Source organism: Apteryx rowi, unplaced genomic scaffold (assembly GCF_003343035.1).
Source record: "Apteryx rowi isolate R43461 unplaced genomic scaffold, aptRow1 scaffold_541, whole genome shotgun sequence".
In the NCBI taxonomy this organism is placed as follows: Eukaryota; Metazoa; Chordata; class Aves; order Apterygiformes; family Apterygidae; genus Apteryx; species Apteryx rowi.
In genome coordinates this window covers 358,680-379,985 of record NW_020450807.1, presented here as the reverse complement: position 1 = coordinate 379,985, position 21,306 = coordinate 358,680, and the positions used below count along the sequence as shown (strand labels likewise).

The 21,306-nt window shown below is 33.7% G+C and overlaps 1 protein-coding gene across 1 annotated transcript in view; it reads right to left on the bottom strand.

Moving 5' to 3' along the window:
* Positions 1-1,143: 1,143 nt before the first annotated feature.
* Positions 1,144-21,306, bottom strand: part of CEP290 (centrosomal protein 290) — a 55,010-nt gene continuing 34,847 nt past the window's right edge. Inside the window, exons 36-54 of the mRNA XM_026081304.1 lie at positions 21,169-21,276; positions 20,401-20,600; positions 19,640-19,853; positions 19,312-19,449; positions 19,017-19,238; positions 18,303-18,419; positions 16,678-16,823; positions 15,624-15,779; positions 14,922-15,045; positions 12,489-12,620; positions 12,157-12,243; positions 10,088-10,252; positions 9,468-9,590; positions 8,969-9,141; positions 5,810-5,951; positions 4,021-4,094; positions 3,770-3,873; positions 2,193-2,281; positions 1,144-1,861 (exon numbers count right to left, since the gene is read on the bottom strand). Coding sequence (XP_025937089.1) covers positions 1,673-1,861; positions 2,193-2,281; positions 3,770-3,873; positions 4,021-4,094; positions 5,810-5,951; positions 8,969-9,141; positions 9,468-9,590; positions 10,088-10,252; positions 12,157-12,243; positions 12,489-12,620; positions 14,922-15,045; positions 15,624-15,779; positions 16,678-16,823; positions 18,303-18,419; positions 19,017-19,238; positions 19,312-19,449; positions 19,640-19,853; positions 20,401-20,600; positions 21,169-21,276 — 2,703 coding nt within the window. The 3' untranslated portion in view covers positions 1,144-1,672. The remainder of the gene's footprint in view (positions 1,862-2,192; positions 2,282-3,769; positions 3,874-4,020; positions 4,095-5,809; positions 5,952-8,968; positions 9,142-9,467; positions 9,591-10,087; positions 10,253-12,156; positions 12,244-12,488; positions 12,621-14,921; positions 15,046-15,623; positions 15,780-16,677; positions 16,824-18,302; positions 18,420-19,016; positions 19,239-19,311; positions 19,450-19,639; positions 19,854-20,400; positions 20,601-21,168; positions 21,277-21,306) is intronic.

The following is a 21,306-nucleotide window of genomic DNA, read 5'->3' as shown; positions in this document are numbered from 1 at the left end:
CGGGGACGTCCTCCTGCAGTTACTTCACTGGGATTGAGCGTTATGTTGGCCACTGAGGCAACGCGTGAGTAAGATCGATCAGAATTGGTTTGCCTAGTTCATTCATTTGGGTATTTACAGTTAGTATAAATCAGCTATCCTTTTCTGTTTACTAAGTAGTTACTATTAGCATACCTTTTAGTGTAATTAGAAATAAGTATTCTAGTTGAGCTGAGTTTCTGTTAATACGAATTCTTGCTTTGTACCATTGCAGCTTCTGTAGTAAATTTTGGTCTTTGAAACAAGTTGTGGAGTCATGCAGTATATCTCCTCTACCCCTCCTCCCCTCCCTCGCACCACACGAAACCCACATGGTCCGGGACTGTAAGATAGTCAGTCGTCCTGCGACAGTGCTGCATTCCTCTTATTTTTTATCACGGAGAACTCTTAAAGCATCTTGTCACCTAGGTAACAGGCTGGCTAAACTACAATTAAATTAGTCATTTATGCAGAACTTTATCTTATAAAAAGAAATGTGACATTCACAGCAGACAGATCTAGCTTTCAGCATGCTTAATATTCAGTTCTGAAAAATCCTTAGCTTTTGAACCTATTTCTTGAAACTGTTATGGTTAAGTGTAAGAAGTATGTTGTCTAACACTGGCTGGTCCTAGTAGCTTATTTAATGAATGCAATCAGCTGTAAAAGTTTCATAGGTTGCACTTTAAATGTAATTAGAACACTGTTACATTTAGAATTCAGGTTTAGGATCTAGGTGTTTCTCATCAGTGAAAGGCAGATTTCAGTTGGGACCAGAATTAGGTCTGAAATGTGATAATTTTTTTAAGTTGCAACCATTTTTCTTGGATGATTACTTTTCACTGTATTATTTAACTGATAAGTTGCAGCATTATGTTAGTACTTGAAAACTTAATTAAGCTATATCTTGCAGGTATTTCCACTATTTTGGGACAGAAAAAAAAAAATCAGTGTAAGCAGTAGAAAGTATACTAGTTCTATTTTGAAGTCCTTTGTAATTAGAAAGAGGCATGACTTGGCCTAATAATATCGCTTTTATGACTGCATCTAAATTAGGAAACTGTATATCAAGGGCAACATGTTAAGTATTTGCAAAAGATGACAAATAATAAAAGTGAGAATACACAGGGTTTTCAGTGGGCTTTATTTTTGTCTGTTATTGTACAAAAAATGAAAAAAATTTACAAAGCAACTGTACATTTATCTACAAAAATGCAGTTAGTTTGGCTGAAACACTACACACTTATTTTCACATCTTCATTCTTGGATTTTCTGAAATTTTCTAGAGGTAGAAAATAACAAACGACATAAGAACAGAGACAACCAGCACAATGACCCTGAGTCCATAGGTGAGATAGATGCTAGCAGTAGACAGCAAGAACAAATTATGTATTATTATTGATCTGGAACTTAGCACACTTAGCTTGTTTTAAGAGCATATGAACTTTTAGGTTGAGTGGAATCTTTGGACTTCTGATAACAGTGTATCCCCAGAATTACTGTTCTGCATTAAAGCATAAACAAGGCAGGGGAGGTAAGACTGGTTTTCTGTTTTGACTAGTAGAGATAAATACTGACTCCAGATAAATTCTGGGCAATTACATAATAGTATTAATTATTTTCTGTATTGATCCAGAGATTATTAAACATTAGCCTAATCACCAGAAATACTGGCTGGAATATCCACGTGAATACCAAAATCCTCAGAAAGCTGCTTTAATCTTTCCTCTAAAATAATATTTTTTTTCACTTCTTCACTGTAGTTATATTTCAGATCCTCAATTTCTTCAAAAAAGGAAGGGTCAAAGTTGTCTAGTTCTTTTCTCAGCTTTTTTATTTCTTTCTATTAAAAAGAATAAAGTAGTACTACCTTAAAACATAAGTTTCATGTACCTCTATCTAGAACTTAGGAAATAAATGTCAACAGTAGCTTTGTTGCCTTTTTTTTTCCTTAAAAGGTTAAATGATTAGAATGAGAATGTTTTCACTCTACAAACAGAAAAGCTACCCAGTAACAGCAAATTCATAAAATACAAAGTAGGCTTCATAAATGACAAAGCTGATTTCTAGGTCCTATGTTTAACTATTAGTTTAGGTATTAAACAGATCTTTCTAGCTGCCTATATAGTTTTGCTCATTATCTTGCATAGGATATTACAGTCCTTACAACTCACCTTTAATTGCTGTTTTTCCAGATCTGAGGCTCTCAATTGTGTCTGGAGATCAGCTACTTCTGTCATTAACTTGTCATTTTTATTCTTATCTACAATGAAATCAATTACATGAATAATCTTGTTATAACAACTCAGCATCTCCCAAAAGCTGAGACAGTTAATGTGCAAACCTGGTTTTCAACAACTACCGCCACAACAGGCTCAGGTAATCTGGGCTTTTCTTTAGTTCTTGCAAAAATTAGGTGGTGGTGTCTAAATCCTATGGCTGAATGTAGTACTGCCCTCTGAATCAGTGGTCAGTCCGTTAGAGCACTTCTGAGAAATGTGACATGTACGTTTTTTCTGAATTAAAGGCAAGAGATTTGGAGATAGTGTAGTTTAAGTTAATTCTACTCATTATTTCAGTAGTGATATATATATATTTTTTTCTGTCAAATGGCAACATCCTGCTCTATAGTGCTCTCTATGGCCTCCCATATTTGCTCTGCTCTACTTTCCATAGGGATATCAAAGCTTTATGCATCCTTTCAATGGAACTAATGTCTGTTAAGTCTTAAACTATTCCTAGAGCTAGTATCTGGAAACAGACGTAAAGATTAATTTACCTTCAGGACTCACTTACGTGTCCTTTTCTGTTATTTTCTTCCATTTGGAAAAAGCACAGTAAAATCAATCTTCCTTTTTTTTTTTTTGCTTTCCTATTGACTTCTACCAATGTTTTAGGGCAATAGTCTCACTTTTTTGCTGAGTTGGGTAGCTGATGCCAAAACTCACAGTTCCAACTGAAAACCAGGTAGGGAGTAGAGAAAAAACTTACCTAAGACAAATAAAACTGTCTCTTTTCTAGAGTCAAAAGCTAACTTTAGAATGTTAAAAATGAAAATATTAATTAGGCCATTGTATATTTTTCCACTTTACATGATTCCGCAGGTAGTACTCACATCACTTCTGGGAGATTCTCCTTTAAAGGAGTTTTTCAATGTAGCATACCAAATACCCAGAGCTTGGCCTTCAGTTCCTATAAACAACAGAATTTTTGCTCATGTTTATTGCTACCTGATTATAAAATGTACAGTATACTGGACTGTGAATTGCAGAGCTCATGAGCTAGACCTAACCAGGATTTTGAATTTCCTGTGTGGCTTGAAATCCCTAACACAGGTGATACCTGTAAGTCGCTCATTCTGTGGGAGCTTAGAACCCATGGCAAGAGGAGTAGGCAGGAGAGTTTCAATGAATGACTGAAATCTTAAAAGCAGTTTGAGATTTTAAAGTAAATGGTACCGTGAAATACACATCCTTTCAGAAAAGGAAAATCTTACAAAAATTTCAGCTTCTCATTCAAGATATTATTACTGAGTTGTGAAGATTTTTTTTACAAACTTTTCTTTATAAAAATCTTATATTTGTACTTAAAAATCCAAGATTTTATTCTTCTCCAGTTTACACTATTTTGGCATTAACATGATCTGATTACTTCTGTAGGTTTATTTTCATCTTGCACACATATTAAGTAAAAATGGTGTTAGGCCCAAAATACAGGAAATATCTTTATTTTAGGTGTTGAAAATGATTACCAGCTGCAGGGCCTTCAGTTTTATTTGTGTCTATTTGTAGCTTGTAAACTTCCACCTGGTGAGCTAGTTCTGCTTTTTCTTTCTCCAACTGATTATTAGTTAATCTGTAATATAAAATAATTTTAGAATCATTTTATAACATAAAAATATTTTATAATATAAAATATGTAACTAAAAGTTGCAATGGCTATTTTCTGATCATTCTTATTTCATGTATATGGGCTCAGGAATGTTTTTTTAAACTACATTACCTTAAAAGCTGAAGCTCCTTGATGAGGCCTTCCTCTGTCCTAGCACCTTCAGAAAAATGTTTGAGAAGCTCCATCTTAAAAGGTAAAAAAGTTTTACTTTGAAAATTGTATCCACAGACACCACAGTTCAGATGGAGTTATTTAATTCTATTTGGTATAGGTTGATAAAATAAATGGGGAAGAAATTGTGTAACCAAGTACCAGGTTAGTGCAGAGAAAAATCAAACTATCTACTGACAGTTTCTGCAAAGCTTCTAGTTATCTAGAATCCTCTTAAAGCTAGTATAGATCAGGGTGGACAGAAAATAATCAAAAGCTAGATTTACAAAGATACAGTAAAGATAGGTAAAAAAACATTAACCTAATTTATAGATATGCTTAAGGAAGTGATATATCTAAATCATTTTAGTTGCTTTAAAAATCCTACTGACATGCTTATTTGCATACCTAGGTGTCTAAGTTGCCTTATGAATGTGATACTAAAAGCCTGCTGTTTTGTGACACAAAAACAAGTGAGTGAATGTCAACTATAAATGACCTGCAGTCATAAATTACACATGTCCCTAACCAGAGTGGGTGTCAGATTCTAGAAGTGCTTTTCAATAGAAGATGCAGGAGCAAAAAACTTAAATGGTTTAAATATGAGACTATGTATGGTTTTGAATGCAATGACATCTTAATTTATGAATTCTCATAAGGCTACTGTTGGTAATAGACTTTTGTTGTATTACTACCCAAAATGGTAGGGATTTGTCTTTCTTTAATAATCGCTCTCTGTTTCTTCGAAATGGAGTTAACCTTGAACACGTCCTTCCTCAGTATTTGAGGCACAAAAGAAACTGGAAAGTGTGTTGCTCCAGAGTGGTAACACATAATAAAAGACTTTTATAAGTCTGCTAATTTTGCTGCTGGTAAAGACGCCATGTTAAAAATGCTGACTTTAAACAAAAAAAAAGGAAAAAAGAAAAAAAAAGCAAGCAAAAATGAACCAACTAATTGTTTTACAGAAACTCAAAATAATTCCAAGTTTTATTTATTGGAACATCTTTACTTGCTTACATAATATACATGACTTTCTATATTGACAGTTCTGTCTGTTTCAGTACCTTACTCAGAATGGCCAGTACAAGATGTCTAGGGAAGAAAATCACGCACATATTAAAAATGAGAAAAAGATGGAAGCTCATCTAGATGGATAGTCCTAGGGCTACATCTCCAGAATACTTAAAGGTCAAAATTTGATATATCCTTTCAAAGGTACCTGATTTTGTAATTCATCAAATCCATGTGTGAAATATATTTACAAGATTTATTAGGGATTACATATAAGATACAGTGATGAAAAATGTCACACTGCCATACTGGAAATTGCCTTCCTAAAGTGGAACTTCATGTCTAAGTCAATCTCCCCAAAAGAAATGCAAGAAAGAGGAAAGTTCCTACAGCAAACTCAATCTGTTGAAAAAGCTAGAAGATTTTAAGACAGATTGAAGCACCTGTACCTACAAGCTTTGATATGATCAATGAAACAGTAATTTTAAAAAAGTCTACAGAAGACATCTCATTTTGCCTTAAGAGCTCAAGACAAGAATATATATTGATAATACGTAGTAAACCTCATGAATAATATGAGGTTTAAAATATGCAAGTGTACAATTATGGCAACTTAGAATGAAAAAACTATAAAAACGTATGCGTTAGAGGAAAAAAGGTACCAATATAGACATTAAGAAAAAGTTAATTAATACTAAGCAATCTATTTTCAGTATTCTGGCTAGGTTTTACTCACTTGTTCTTTTAAATCTTGTAAGTTTTTATCAGCATTGTGTTCACGTTCTGTTGCCTCTTGAAGCAGCTGTTTAAGGTTAGTAATGCTTTGATCTTTTCTAGCAATATCAGTTTCCAGTTCCTTCATCTTAGTTTCATGCATCCTGATAATAGGAATTTTTAAAAAACAAAGATTAGAGCAAAAGCTAACCTTTTACAGAAACAGAGACTTACATATTTTCAGGAGGTGAAATACCATACACCATAAAATGTTTGGGGTAGTCAGAGGCCTTGAAATAATCACTAGTCCTATTCTTAAAGCAAGCTAAATGAAGCATGAGAAACACCTATTTATATTCTGAAAAAGACTTTTCAAAATGCTGTACTTTTGTGAATCTTTCTTACTTTGTGTCTACACTTTACTAAAGGAGAACTGGAGTCTTTTTATGTTATTGCACATATACTCCAAATTACCTCCTGCTAAAAACATGCACAAGTCTCTTACTGTACTCATTTGGATGATGCAGTGTACACATTGGTGAGGTCTAAAATACTTTGACAATATTTATTTTTTAACAATTTATGGAAAATAAATTCATGTCTTGAAGAAAAGGTTTAATACAGATAAAGAAGATGAACTCTCTAAAGGAAAAATGTTCTAGAACAAACTGTTTACCCTGGAGTAACTACAGTCTGAGGAGAAGGATTCATTTTTGCTTCAAACCCTACAAGGATACAAAAATGGTTTTTGTAGAGTCACAGAAATGTTGTTTGGAAGGCACCTCTGGAGGTTATTTAGTCTAATCTCCAATCTGAAGCATGTTTTCAGATAGTTATACACTCTCCAACATCTTCCTACCTGCAAAAGAGCCTTCCCAAGTATCATTCAGATGACACTTTTGTCTGCCCTATCAAGGACACTATTACCCCATAAATGCTTTGGAGGGTGTGCTGATGAGGTGGATTAGATGTTAAGGTGCCCCAATAAGCTTCCCTAGGTTAGTAATGTCTTAATGTTATTCACTTCCTTTAAAATCATGTTTAACTCAAACCATGTTAAAGTAAATGCAAATGAAAGTTTTTACTCACAATAATTGAAATAGTACAACTAAGTACATATATATATATATATATCACTGTATACAGCCACACATATGTATCAACTAAGTACAAATAGAACTAAATACAAATGTTTTAAAAAGAGGTGAAGAACTGAAAGAAAAACTATATTCAAACTGCTAAGCTGATATGCCAACTGCTAAGGACCTACCTTCTTCACTGCATGTTTCTGTCCTCCCTCCATGGCTGGCAGCACAATCTTACCTCCCTTCCTTGCACTCACTATGGCTGTCATCTGACCTTGCATAAAGACATTTTAACTCACTAAATAGTTGGGGGAGGGGATGATGGGAAAGACTGCCTTTCTAAAGGCTCAGCACCATGTCAGAGAAGTACCAGAACTTCCACAAGGGAGCATGTGGGACTGCAAAACTGGAAGTGGGCAAAATCATGGATGTCAGCAGACAGATTAAAGTTCCACAGTCACCTGACCTAAGATGAAATCAGAGAAATCTCTCGTGTCCAACTGATTTTCTGTCATAATAAGGTTGCTGTCAGAAGTTCTATTTTTGCACATACCTTCTACCTTTGTTTGCAACCATTAAAGACTACTTCTGTAACATGTCAGCTCTTGCAGCTTATTTCCCCTTGAGGTCATGCAGGAGTCCAGGCAGAAGTGTATCATCTGCCAAATCCAGTCCCAAGAAAACTTACTTTCTTCCAGTCTTATGTAGGAGATAGATGGGCTGATTATTTCGCTTAATAGCGTAAACATTCTTTCAGTTCCTTGTCCCTTTGTTAGATAAGCCAGTACAAGGGATGATAGCCAGTTAAAAACTTAAGACAGGGACTTTCCTTCTTCTTTCACTTCAGTGAAGCACAGGCATGTTTCATGTGAATATAACTTATTTCAAACTTTATATTCTCTGTGAAGCTGTTCATTATTAAACATGCTGGTGCACCAGTATAGCGTATTTATATGTAGCTCTATTGAAAACAGGTGTTGTAGTAATGCTTTTTGGACTGGCAATGGTTTTGGGGTGACTGTTCCCCCAAATATTTTTATAAACAGATCACAGAACACAGTACTAAACAGCTTGGTTCTAGTAAAGAAAAAAATGTGATTGAAGTTGTTTGAGCTCTGGAGTCAAGAAGATCTGCAGCCTGTATAAATAAGTAGCATAGAAAAGACATTTGAACTAACTGCAGAAGTACAAAGGAAACAACATTGCATGTCTAAGCTGCAATGGAAAAACCAGTGCCACAGAACTCTTCTCTTCAGTTTGTTCCACATGCAGTGATGATACCAGAATTTTAGAACAAGAAATAACTGATTGGTGCAGAGTTGTAAAAGTCCACTATTATTACCAAAATAAAGTGATTTTTGATGCTGATTTCAAAGTATGAGGTTTGATTATTTCAAAGTAAGAGAAAGTGGTGATTCCCACACTATTTTTTATATATTAGAAAACATGATCTAATGCTAGTCTCTGAGCCTTTCTCTCTTCTACAGATAACAGAATCAACGGGCTGACTGCAGTTAACTTTCAGGGCCTTCATATACTCTCTGAAGGATCTTTAGCTATGTCTGCATGTTTGAAGGAGCATGGAAATTCCAGTTCCAGTGTACTTCCTAACCCAAACTCTGCATGTTCACATGGCCGTAAGTAGGTACAAACATCGCAAAAGTAGAACTAGGTGGCTGACATCCAGTGTTTTTTCAGATTGCCATCTTTGTGGTAAGGTATTGAAATACTCACTTTTCATTCTTGGCAAAAATGCTGACATTACTCCAAAAGCACAATTATAATATATTTAAGCAGCAAGAGACAAGCTATTCAGAAGTCTACAGCTGATCTGAAGAAGAGAGAAAAAGTAACTGGCTTGACCAGCTAACAAGGCCAATGTTTAAAGAAGCTAGATCTCTGCTGCATTCTCATCAGATACCTGTATGCTGATTATATATAATAAAATATTCTTCAGAGATTAAAATAAGGGTGATATAAAAATAATTTCAAAAGAGGAGAGCAGAATTATGAAAATGAGTCTAATTTGTTCGCTAATATTTAAAGACAAATGAAATCTTTGCATTTATCTTCCTTACTTCATTCTTAATTCCTACCTTGTTACAACAACTGATTTCCAGCTTTTGCTGTCAGCTCCATCAAGCTGAGGGTCTCTGCTCTCAGCCAAATTTAGCCTCTTAATGTTTTCCTCCAGCTGCATAGTTAACTTCTCATTTAATACCTCTAAGTTATTCTTTGCTATTCGCAGCTTTTCTCCAGCGTCAACTTCCTATCATTCAATAAAAATAGAAAGTTAAATGAAATACATAACCTCATACATAGCACTGGATTATCTAAAATGATACTGAGATAGGGTCAGTGCTGATTCAGAGGACAAACAGTATATCCCAGATCACTAGCACTACATCTTCAAAGTTCTGTCTTGGGCTATTCCTTGGAGGACTCCTCTCCACATATAATTAGAAATTCTGTCATGTCAATATCAGTAGTTAAAAAATGTGCCAATTCCATATCAACCATTTGGAAAAAATAAGATACTTACCATAACCAGTAATTAATTCAAATAGATGGCTGCATTACAATGATCATTCATACCTTTTTCAGCTCTTTACGTAGCCTCTCATTTTCAGTGATGGCTTTTTCCATGCCTTTGGTTTTAGATTCATAACGCGTACTCAGGTGGCCCCCCAGATGAAGTTTCATTTTTTCCACTTCAGACTAAATATCAGTGTGTTAAAACAGTTCATTTAGTTTGCTTAGTAGAAAGTATCATGTTTGCATTTTTAAAGCACAGCACAGTTACCTTGCACATTTAACATAACATTTCATGACATATTTAAATGTATCCTGCAGGTATTCAAAGATATTTTATGCTATCAGTGCTTTCCCCTAAAAAATTGTTCATTTTATTACCATCATACAGTTTGAACATTCTGCTATAAAAGTTATTTATAAAATTATGGTCCTCACACTAAAATACCATTTTTTTTTTAAAGTTTTGTAGGAGGTGTAGTATTTCAGAATACCATTATATAAATTATGCAGTATGTTATGCCAAAATGAAGCTTTGCTTTTGTGTTCTACAAGCTTCATACTTGATATTTTAAAAACACTTTTGTGCCAATCAATGTGAACAACAGGCTTGCTGTTCAATTTTCCTACTAACTTGCATATAAACTGCTATCTAAATATAGTTAATAAAGACAAATGAGTACCTTTAGCCTCTCATTTTCCTGTTCAAGACTGAGTAACTTCTCATTAGAAACCACACCTGGAGCTTTTTTCAGATCTTCATTTTCTCTTTGGACTCTCTCTACAACCTTTCTCATCAAACCAATTGTTTTTTCCAATTCGGGGACTGTCTTTCCACTTCTACCAGACTATACAGGGGAAAAAAAATGGAAGAACAAAAAAGTACAATGAAGTAAACACTAAGTTAACATTTTGAAATACTCCAAATCTTATTTTATGACTTTTTTTCATTGCCTTATATTCATAATAAAGTTGTTACATTTTGGTGTTGTGACTTGAATCCTGAAGTTTCTTGCCTCCTTAACTCCCCAAAATGTCTAGCAGTATATTCACTCCCAAAGTCATCATATCAGCTCCTTCATTTTCTTGTGTTACTTAAGCAAGCTGCAGTTAAGTCTCAAAGTTTGCTATATGTTTTGAACTAAAATGAAACATTAAGAAAATAAATTATTGTTTTTTTTAGTTTGGTTTTCTTGTAGAGCAATTCCCTGATCCAGCTGACAATGCAACTGCTTGAATGCTAATATTGGCTGAGGAAAAGGAAAGTAATGAATGGTTGAGAGTTTGAAGGAGAAAGAGGACCTTTTTTAGCAGCCATACTTCTGCTGGACTTAAGTAGAACTACAAGTTAAAGCATGAATTAATTATCTTCTCTCTCTCCTAACGCATGTATTCCCCATGCAGAGGGATTACAAAAAGACCCAGTTCTGACTGAAAATATTTGATCCATTATTGTTACATGAAATATAAAGATGAAAAAAAGCTTGTATTTTCTCTCTCTATTTTTCTTCTTTCACTGCATTCATTTATGAGATAGAAGAACTGTTAGAGGAAGTTCAAATGCATTTATTTTCCTCATCTTCTTTGTGGGGATTATTTTCCTCAGTAATTATGATTTAAAGATGCTGCTGTTTTCCATTCTGGGGCTTTGAAAGTATTTCCTTTTCCTTCTACAGAGGTAGGGACCACAGTACAGAACCTTTTACTCTGTGGAGCCCTATGAAAACCTAGATAGTGATCAGGTTTTGGAAGTGAAATGACTTCATTTTCACCTTAAAATTCTTCATTCAAAATCCAAAAAATCTTCGTTTTCTAAAAGCACTGGAGGGTTTAGGAGGTTGGTGATGGTACATAACAGAGTTAAAGAAAAGCCTTTATCAGATCTTGGCGTCTGAAAAGGGTGGAGGATTCAGAATTCACTGCCTCCTCAGAACCTTTGAAGGAGGCAGTTTTATAAACTGAATTGCCTTATCCAAAAACTGCCACCGCATAAGTAGGCAGATACACAAGCAGTCTGTGCAGGGTACTAGAAAAAGAATGTTAAATATACTTCAGTAAAATCTTGAACATAGTCTCAATCAAACAATTTTTCCCAGGAAGCAGAACTCATTCTCTTTCTATAGTGAAAGAGCCACTAAAGCTCTTAAAAAGAGCTTTTAAGTCTTCTTCCTTTAAATGTCACACAAATAGTTTGACAAGTCAGTAACAAAAAGATAGCACTGCTGAAACATTTTTTTCCCTGTAACTTTTGAAATACCAACCATTCTACTAATGTAGCTGAGAGTAACTGAAGTAAAATTTGACTGTCATCTTACAGAGAAAAACAAACAAAAAACTTTACTATCAGGAAGTTGCACTTTCTAACATCTGCATCAAATCAAAATTCTACCTTTTAAATCATAAAGCTGTAACTATATTAGTATGCATTAACATAAATACATGAATATAATTCTTACTACTAGGGCTGTAACTCCTATTTTTGGTACAAATATGTTTCTAGAGATAACTTTTAATCCATATGACAAAATAAGGCCATGAGCCTGCAAATATTTAATAGTGTAGCTTTATTCCTTTGAATGGTCCTATTAGCTGAAATTTTCATTAAGGTATTACAGCACTATGCAAAAAATAGACAAGAAAGAATAACTCCTGACTGCTTTTGGTTGATTCCAAACAGTTTTAATCAAATACAGTTATTTATCGTATTTTGGTTTCATATAATTGTGATGAAAAATACAGTTAAAATACTCACCCCTCTCACATTGCCCAGCTTACGCTCAACTTCTGCCTTCTCTTTTTTGAGAAGTTCACACATTTCTTTTAAGTCACCCACTTGGTCCTAAAAAAATTAAAGTAATAAGCAACATATTTAGATTTTAAATTGAGGTAAAGAGTTATAAAATTACAGGTTTACCTTGAAAAACAGAAGGCAATTTCCAATTGCAATGACATTTTTCAATCACTTCTACCAACAATTCAACTTCCACATCCTGTGTAAACCATGAAAAGCTTACAGTATGTACAGAAAAGGCATACATTTCTTTTTAAGCAACCCCCTAAATTTTTTCACTACGGAGATGTTACCTTTAGTCTTGGCAAATCTTTATTGGCCTGCTCTAGTTGGAATCTTAGCTCAACATTTTCAGAAGATAGTCTCAAATTTTCCTTTAGAACCTCTTGTTCTCTTCGATATTGATCTGATCCTATTCCTGATGTCTTGAGGAGTGAAAGGAAAAGAAGTAGATTATTATTTAATGGCAAGACATTATTCATTTTACCAGCTGTAGCTGATCAAGAGCAACAGAGAATTAGTATTTTTCTATTTTACACAAAAAACCCCCCAAACATTCACACAACAGGATACTATCTTTTTGGAATTTCTTCATCACTTAAATTGTGTGAAATAAAACTGATCAAAGACATAAGTTGTATCACCAGTTTTGATCTAACCTGCTCTGACTTTAACTCCTTTTCTTAAATTTTCTAAACTTGCTTAATCTTTAAAGGAAATTTAAAATCCAGAAAAAATTTTTGTTAAAGCAGAATTAATTCTCAAGCTAACTCAAATTAGCTAGAAATAAATCTCAAAGTCTAAAAGACAAAAAAAGCTAGAGTGTAGTTAGCTGTGACACTGTACCTGGGAACAGCATCTAATCTTAAGTACACATTCTGATATGTTTATTAAATAGTACACATGGCATAAAAAAAAAAATCACAAATTCAAAGATTAATCACAGCAAGTGAAAAGCAGTGTATAAATCTAGTTCTTAGGCAAAGTTAGTTCTTACATTTTTAAGTTTTTACCCAAGGAGGCTAGTAATTTCTATTACATAAAGAGTGCTCTGTATGCCTTATATTGCCAATTCCAATAAGTATAAGTTCAGTTGTTACCCCTCACCGTTATAGGGCAGACCCTTTCAAGGATAATAATCAGCAGTTTTCATTTATGTAATTAACCATATAATTCATGACTAATAACCATAAGAATAAAGTACGTGCTTCAGTAAAACATGTTTTATCTAGTAAGTAAGTGTAAATAATACCACATCACAAGACCCCTAAAGAGCGAAGATCATCAGTTAACTGCATGTATCATTGTGATTACTTTTAAACTTTCTGGAGCAAAACTTGAGAATTCACCATAGCTTACTTGTGAGCTGACATGCATATATATCATGGAATTGTAAGATTTGTTTTGTGGACCACTTAGTGACTACTTTGATATCCCTGCAGACCACACTTTGGGAAGCAACCGCATTATTAAGATCCAACTATTCTAATTCTACAGCATTTATACTGAAAAATGCTAGAGGACTGCTACAGTATCAAACCTGGGGCATTTCACAAAGTTCTGAGGTTGGTTCAACTCCTTCTGTACCAGTTGGTTAAGTTTTATGTTTATACTCAGCAGTGTGTTTATGCATTTCATTATTCACCTTTGTATTTTCTCCCTCATAGTCATTAGCTTGATTAGAAGATTCCCCTGCATCAGATTGATTGCAGCTCATTCTCTCAGTACAAGACTCTTCTCTACTTTCATTTTCATCAACATTTGATTGCTTGCATATTTCTTGCTTCCTGTCTTCTTCTCTTTCTTCTCCTTCACATTCCTCATTATTTTTTCCCTTTTCAGGTTGAGTTATATTTTCTTTTTTATCACTGCAGTTTTGTTCATCAGCTTCAGCTTTGCTTTTTGATCCTTCCCCAGAAATATCTAGGTCCTTGCATTTTTTACTGTCTTCAGATTGCTATTCAGGAAACACTTCAGTGCTTGCACCTGCAGTAGCCTCATGGCCTTTATTAGGAATGTCTGCATCCCCATCTATTTCATTGCCATTGATAATACTAAGGTTAGTCTGACGCTTGATTTTATCCCTACTTAAAATAGGTTTCTTTTGAAGGCAATTCAAATACTTGAGTGTACTGATATTGATAGGAACAGACTTAGTCAGTTCAGTTTGGTCACATGTTGTACTCTGATTGGAGTTGAAGATAGAACAAACATGAAAGAAAAGTAAAGTATAGTAAAACAAAACAGGAGATAAAAAAGAAACCTAGAACATACTGTTAAGTCTATTTCTTGAAGGTTTAAGATAGCCTGATAATTCAATATTGTCAATAAAATGAAACTCCTAAAACACAAAAGAGAACAAAAAAAACCACCTAATGCAACTGAAATTAAGCTCAGTATTTTTCCCAAACTCTGTGTATTCCAAATTCTCAATCAGTATGGAAGATGCAAGTAGTCTCTCGGTTGCAGACTCACATATTTGAAAATACATATACCTTATTTCTTCAAATATGCTTATGATGTTGAGTATTTCAGCTTCTACCTGTAGAACACAGGAACTGGATTTCTTTTTTTTTTAAATTAAAATCTAAGTATTTCACATCCTGTCCTAGACTACTACTGTTGGAAACAAAATCAACCATATGATAGAATCATAAATGCATAATAAATATTTTAGTTAAGTAGACATTATTCTTTCAGGTAATATGGCTACATGCTTAACTTACCGAGGGTCTAGAATATGTCTCTCTTGAACTTTGTCTCTGCAATGCATGAAGCTTTTCCTGAAGGTATTGATTTTTTAAATGTAATTCTTCTACAACAGAATCTCGTGGGATAGCTTGTTGTGTTCTAAATTCAAAAATGAATCAAGCAAAATCAAACAAATGGCTGTTAATGCACAGAAGCATCCCTTAATGTAAAACAAACATGGACTTCTGGCTTACTAGACTGGATACTGTAATATTACTCGGTTAGTTATACTAAATCAATCTTACCATATACACTATTTCAACTAACCCCCATGAACCCAGAGTATTTACTTTGGCAAAAGGAATCTGCTGTCTTGAGATGTGTGAAGTTTCTGTTACTGAAGTACATAATCCACTCCCACAGATTAAGAATACACTCACTAACTGCAACTTCTGAATTTCAGTAACTTTCACTAACTCAAAATTTTATTTATAATTTTACACAAAAGGAGCCATATATTTTTCAGATTATTTAGCCTTTGAAATAATAAACCAATATTGCATATTCTCTAAACACACAATTGCTCCCAAGCAGCTTGAAGCTTACTGCTTACAGACTCAGGCTTTGAAGCTTTGTCCGTTTTCTCTATCAGTTGATCTAATAAATACTATCTCCTTCTACAGACCATCTCATCTAGGCTTTTCAGTTTTTATAGATTCTCTTGAAATACCTCTTACCTCATATAAGCAATTTCATTTTCTAAATCTAGATTCTGTTTTCTTAGTTCTTCCAGGTCTTTTTCAGTCTCTGAAGCTCTTATTCCAACAACACGGTCAACAGTAACACCAGTAGTTTTCAGTTTCTTCTGTAGAGTAATCTTCTCTTTTTCAGCCCTGCAACATCCAGTAAATTTGCATTTAAAACTTCACTTACTAATTTGCTTTCTTTAAAAGAAAAGGTTTTCTATCTTAAAGAATCCAGGCTTGCAATTTATTTGCTCACTAAACTCCCTCCCCCCATACTTTTTCTTGAATTAAGGTTACCTGACAGCCACACCTTGAAAAAAACCAACCAAACAACAACAACAAAGAACACTGGAAAAAAGACAATGAACATCAAGCCAATATAATGCATGTCATAAATCACTTGTTTGTTTTGCTTATGTTTTATGTGAAATTCACGAGAAGTCTGCTAATAATAAAAGCTGTTTGAAACTGCAATCCAACAACATCAACCACCACCACCACTGCCATTTTTGGTCCTGCATCAGTGAAAACCCGCCATTACTGTACTGAAATAAACTTAACTTAACCCTGGAGGGTTTCTGTAGGTTTTTTTTTTTTTTTTTTTAATTAAAGGTTTCTATCTCAGAAAGCTGTAAATGTCAGTACTGCAGTAGCGCAACAACTAACAGTAGTGCAGCATCCGGTCCTAGTAATCTGATCAAATAACACGGTATCTCACAGTGGTGAGAAAAAAGCCTGTCTTCATCAAGCTGTTACTCCTGGAATGGGAATAACAGAATGCTACATACAATAAACATAATAAAGAACTGAAATTAGTTTTATTCAAAATCAGTTTCTTCTATATAAGGCTGTCAGCTTCTGCAAGAGACAGGATGCTAGCAGAGCAGCCAGCTGCTTAAAAATAAACTCATCCTTTAATAGGAATGTCAAATTCTAGGCATCAATTTTATAAATGTAATAAACTGTTATAATTATTATACGGCCATCTTATTTGGATTTCCTTTATGCCATCATTTTGTAGCAAGAACTATTAAAATCAGCTCACTTGGTATAAAGTTCCTTCAGTGTACTGAACTGTTTGGTTAAAGCATCTGTTTCTTTTTCCTTTTCTTTTAGTTTGTTTCTCATCCCTTCCATTCTGATTTGCCATTTTTTACCTTCTTCCCATCTAATTATTTCCTCCTTGGAGGTCTGTGAAGCATATGAACAAAGTAAGGTTTTTTTAATTTATTTTCATAGAGCAAAAGAAATAAACACATTAGAAAACCATGAATGATAGATTCCTCATTTCTAAATTTTAAACATTAAGTCATAACTACGTAAGGTAACTAGGTAACTAGGCCAATAAATTACCTGTTGGCCCAGCTGGATACCCTAAATATGCTGTAGCAACTGGTGTATAAAGCTGACATAGCTTAATGCTAGCAGGAAATTCTTCATTAGCTTTTAACATTCATTTTACAATAAAGGAATTATACATTTTATGAAATCAGAGATGCTCATTCAATATAACCTTTTACTTTGAATTACAGGTTGGTAAAGAAGACAGATTAAACAAGAAAGAAGTGTTTTCTATGCCAGTTTATAGCAGATCTGTCTTTTCTCCCACAGCTTACCAGGAGTTTTTATGCCCTGCTGTACAGTTGTACAATTGATAATTTTAGTTAATTTTTTCTATAAGCAATGGAAACTCTACTTACATTTCAGTAATTATAAAATACATTATCCAATTAAAAACTGTACCTGTATGATCATAAACAGCTACTGAAATATAACAGCCAATGTTCCTGTAAGCAATATATATATATATATATTTTTTAATTGGACTTTTCCTTTCCCTCAGTAAGTCCCTATACTTTCCTTTCTGTGTCTGCTGCAGTTACTGCTAATAAGGAACAGACAGAAAACAAGTTCTTGAAAAAAAGGAAAAGCATCCCAAGTTTGAAAAAGATATCTTAAGATACAGCAATAGGTATATAAAGAGTCTCAAACTAAGAGGAAGTATAAATTTACTCTTAAAGTTATATTTAATATCATAAATAGTACTGAATGTAATTATACCAACACTCTATAAAGTTCCAGTATACCTTATGGTTACCATGACAAGCCCCTAAACTGGCTACTGAAATAGCAAAATAACAAACAAAACAGGTAAAACAAACACATTTCTGATCACTCAGAACCTCTTATAAGTGGAGATCGCTACTGTGAAGATATATAGACATCATCCTTTTTAGGATTCACACTCCTACTGCAAAGTACTTCATTTTTATCATTGCATTTATTTCTCAGATGCACATTTGACAGCACTTATGTAATAATTTTCACTGCTATCTCTAAAATTGTATCGATTTCCTAAAATTTCTAATGGATCTTTAAAATTTCCTTAAAATTTAAAATGGATTTCTAGTGAATTGTCTTTAAAATTTGTAATGGATCCCCCCTTAGATCAAAAAGGGAAGGAAAACATTAATATACCAGTACTAAGTACTAAGCAAGGGTAACAGAGTATGGGATACATGAACAAGTGACAGTCATGAAATTGCTTTTGAGTAAGGTGGATATTTTGTGGAGGGGGTTTTTGGATTTTATTTTATTTTTTTTTTTTTGAAGCAGGGAAAGTTGAACTACCTAGACTCAGGCTAATGTCTTTAAAGATTTATCGCATACCTTGTCTTCTCTTACACTTTTTTTTTCTGTTTCTTCACACTTCTTCTCAAGCTCATTTTCCAACTTTTTAACTTTTTTCTGAAGTTCATCTATCAGATTTTGCTCATCAGTTTTGTTCTGAAAAAGTACAATTAACTTTCACAATCTTAAGTTTAATGACCACTACTTAAATATTTTCTCTCCCCAAAAAATAAAAACTTCAGTAATTTAAAGATAGTTTACAACCTAAATGGCCTTTTAAAAATGAATTCTACCAATTAGAATTAAAGTACTGAAATGCAACTTTCCATTCTAAAGTAAATAATAATCAGCAAGTAGCTGAATTCAAAAAGAAAGTTTAGATAATTCTATTGTAAATCCTTTACTTTTCTTCTGAAAGGGGAAATAAGGACATCCAGGAAGAGCACAAAATTTGAGCTAGCCATTTTTCAAAGAAGCTTTAAAAGTGGTAATTCAGCCCCTCAGACTGTTTCATACTTATTTCAAGGTGCCAGTGTTCTTCAGCTTCTTCCTTATATTTGAGATGTGCTTCTAACAGCAAAAGCTAATAACTCATATATAACCCTGCAGAAATCAGGTTGATGAGCAATGTAAGTTTTCAAGTATCAGTCTCTATGTCTGCCGAAGGTACTTAATCTTTCTCCCCCAAAACAGCACATGTATGCAGAAAGTTGACCAAGATTGAATAGGTTGTTAAAAAAAACCCACAGCTACCTGAATAATACTGGTCAGCCTCCTAATCTTTTTTTTCAGTTCTTCATTTTCTTTTTCCATTTCATTTTTTTCTCTCAACACTTTAGTAAATGCCTTTTGTTTCCTCTGAAGTTCTTGGTTCAATTCATCCATTTCATTTAACACAGAGCTCTCCCTGTTTTTACTTATTTTAAGGTTATCTTTAAATTTTGTAATCTGATTATTTAATTCCTCTATCTGTGTCTAGAAGAAAAAAAAATAAATCAGGATATCAGCAACACAAAAACACAATACAAAGGTACTACCTAGTACTCACTGTGAGCCCCTTTGTTTGTCTATCAACAATCTCCTGGACATTCATGTATGCCTCTTTCTGTGACGCTGCAGAAATAATCTGCTGCTCAGCATTAGCAGTCATTTCTGCTCGGAGTTCCAGAAGTGCTTTACTCAAAGCCTAAAAAAACCATCAAATTCAAGTTTTATAAGTTACTATGAACATTACAAAATAGAAAAAGGCAATTCAATTTTACTATGTTAAGTTATTCAACTATATTCCACCTACTGCTGTGCTATACATAGAAATCTTAAGCATTAAGCCACTTATTTTAGTTTGTGACATAGGTATACAATTTTTGCTGACTAACTTTTTGCTGCTTCTCTTTCAAGGCTAACTGGCTCTTCAGGCGTTCCACCAGGTTTTTCAGTGTTGTCGTGGGTGCTCTATTATTTGCTTCTTTTTGGGCCTCTAATTCAGCTTTTACATTCACTAATTCCTTCTCCATCTGAGATAACATGTTCCTCAATTCATTTGCTTCATCCTTCAGGCGCTCCACATCAACTGAATGCTTTTCCTGAAGTCTAATACAAAATAAGCATAAATAGGATGCATTGCAATAATTAAGCTAGCAAACTTGAAATAAATAACCAAGGACACAATCTTATGTTTTCATTACTGTTAAAGTGAATGACATACAGATTTGGACATAGCAAAGACTCCCTCCATAAAGAATATCTCCATTTAATAAGAAAGTTATTCAAGATCAACAAATGAGATCAGAGCATTGTTCATATTCCTCTTTTGAATTAATAATAAAATTATTCTAATTCTTGGTGTTGGCAGGTAAAAAAGCATTGTACTTTCCTCCTTTTAAAAAAAGGGACAAATTCAAAATGTTAGCTTAAAGACCTAGCTTAAAGACATTTGTTATAACAAAAGACTCATGGAATAACTTTGTGCCCTTCAATGAAAGAAAAAGTAACAACTAAAAGGTATTTTACGAGCCACAGTTTTTCAGTATTAGCCTTGATGAAGGATTTCAAAGTAAAACAGTTTACAATTACCAACCATGGTAACTCTTTTGAGTTAGTTTTGTGACTTGATTACATTAACTGTCTAAAAACTTACTGGGCCCTGATACTCTCAAATTCTTTGATTTTCATTGAGGTAATTTGTTTTTGTTTCTCCAAGTCAGATGATGTTTTCTTTAATTTGCTAACAAGTGAAGCAAGAGAATTGTCCTGTTCTGCTATGGTTTGCTCCATTTCAGCCAAACAGAGGAAATGTTTTTCACTAGGAAGTGATAAAGAAGGCTTTTTCATCAACTCCTGTAAAACAGAACAAATACACGTGACAAATATTTTAAGGTTTAAATCAAATGTAAATTAGTGATGCATTAAAAAATAAATAAATAAATCTTGAACATAACCAAACATTGATTTTTTCATTTTTATCTATTGTGACACGAGTCACAGTCTATGCAAAAACATCAATCACATTGCTTTCAAAAGAGCTCTTTACAGATGTCAACTTATCATAAAGTGTCAAGAGATAAATTGAATTAGGCTGGGTTATTTCCTTTAGCCAAAGACTTTGAATTAAAAGAACAGAAAACGTAAAAGACACCCACCTCTCTTCTAGAATTCTCCATAAATTAGGATGATATGAAATATGCTCTTATATACTGTGGTAGAAACTTTGTAATTTACATTTGTTCTCAAACCCATCTCTCTCAAATTCTTTCAATTCAAGAATACACTAATTCTGTATTGACTATCAATTTATTTTTCTTGACATCATTTATTACTTACTTTTGACTGCAAAATTGTTCTTCTGAGCAACAATTTTCAAAATTTGGGAACAACCTCACTCATCCCACAAATACACATAACTCACCAAAGCAGTTTGTTTGAATTTATTAAGGGAATTGTCGGTATGCAAATCTAACTTCTGGTGTAGAACTCTCAGGTCTTCTTCGTGCTTCTTGGCTACTTCCTCTTGTTCCTGCAAGTTCAAAGTAAAGATGTAACCTTA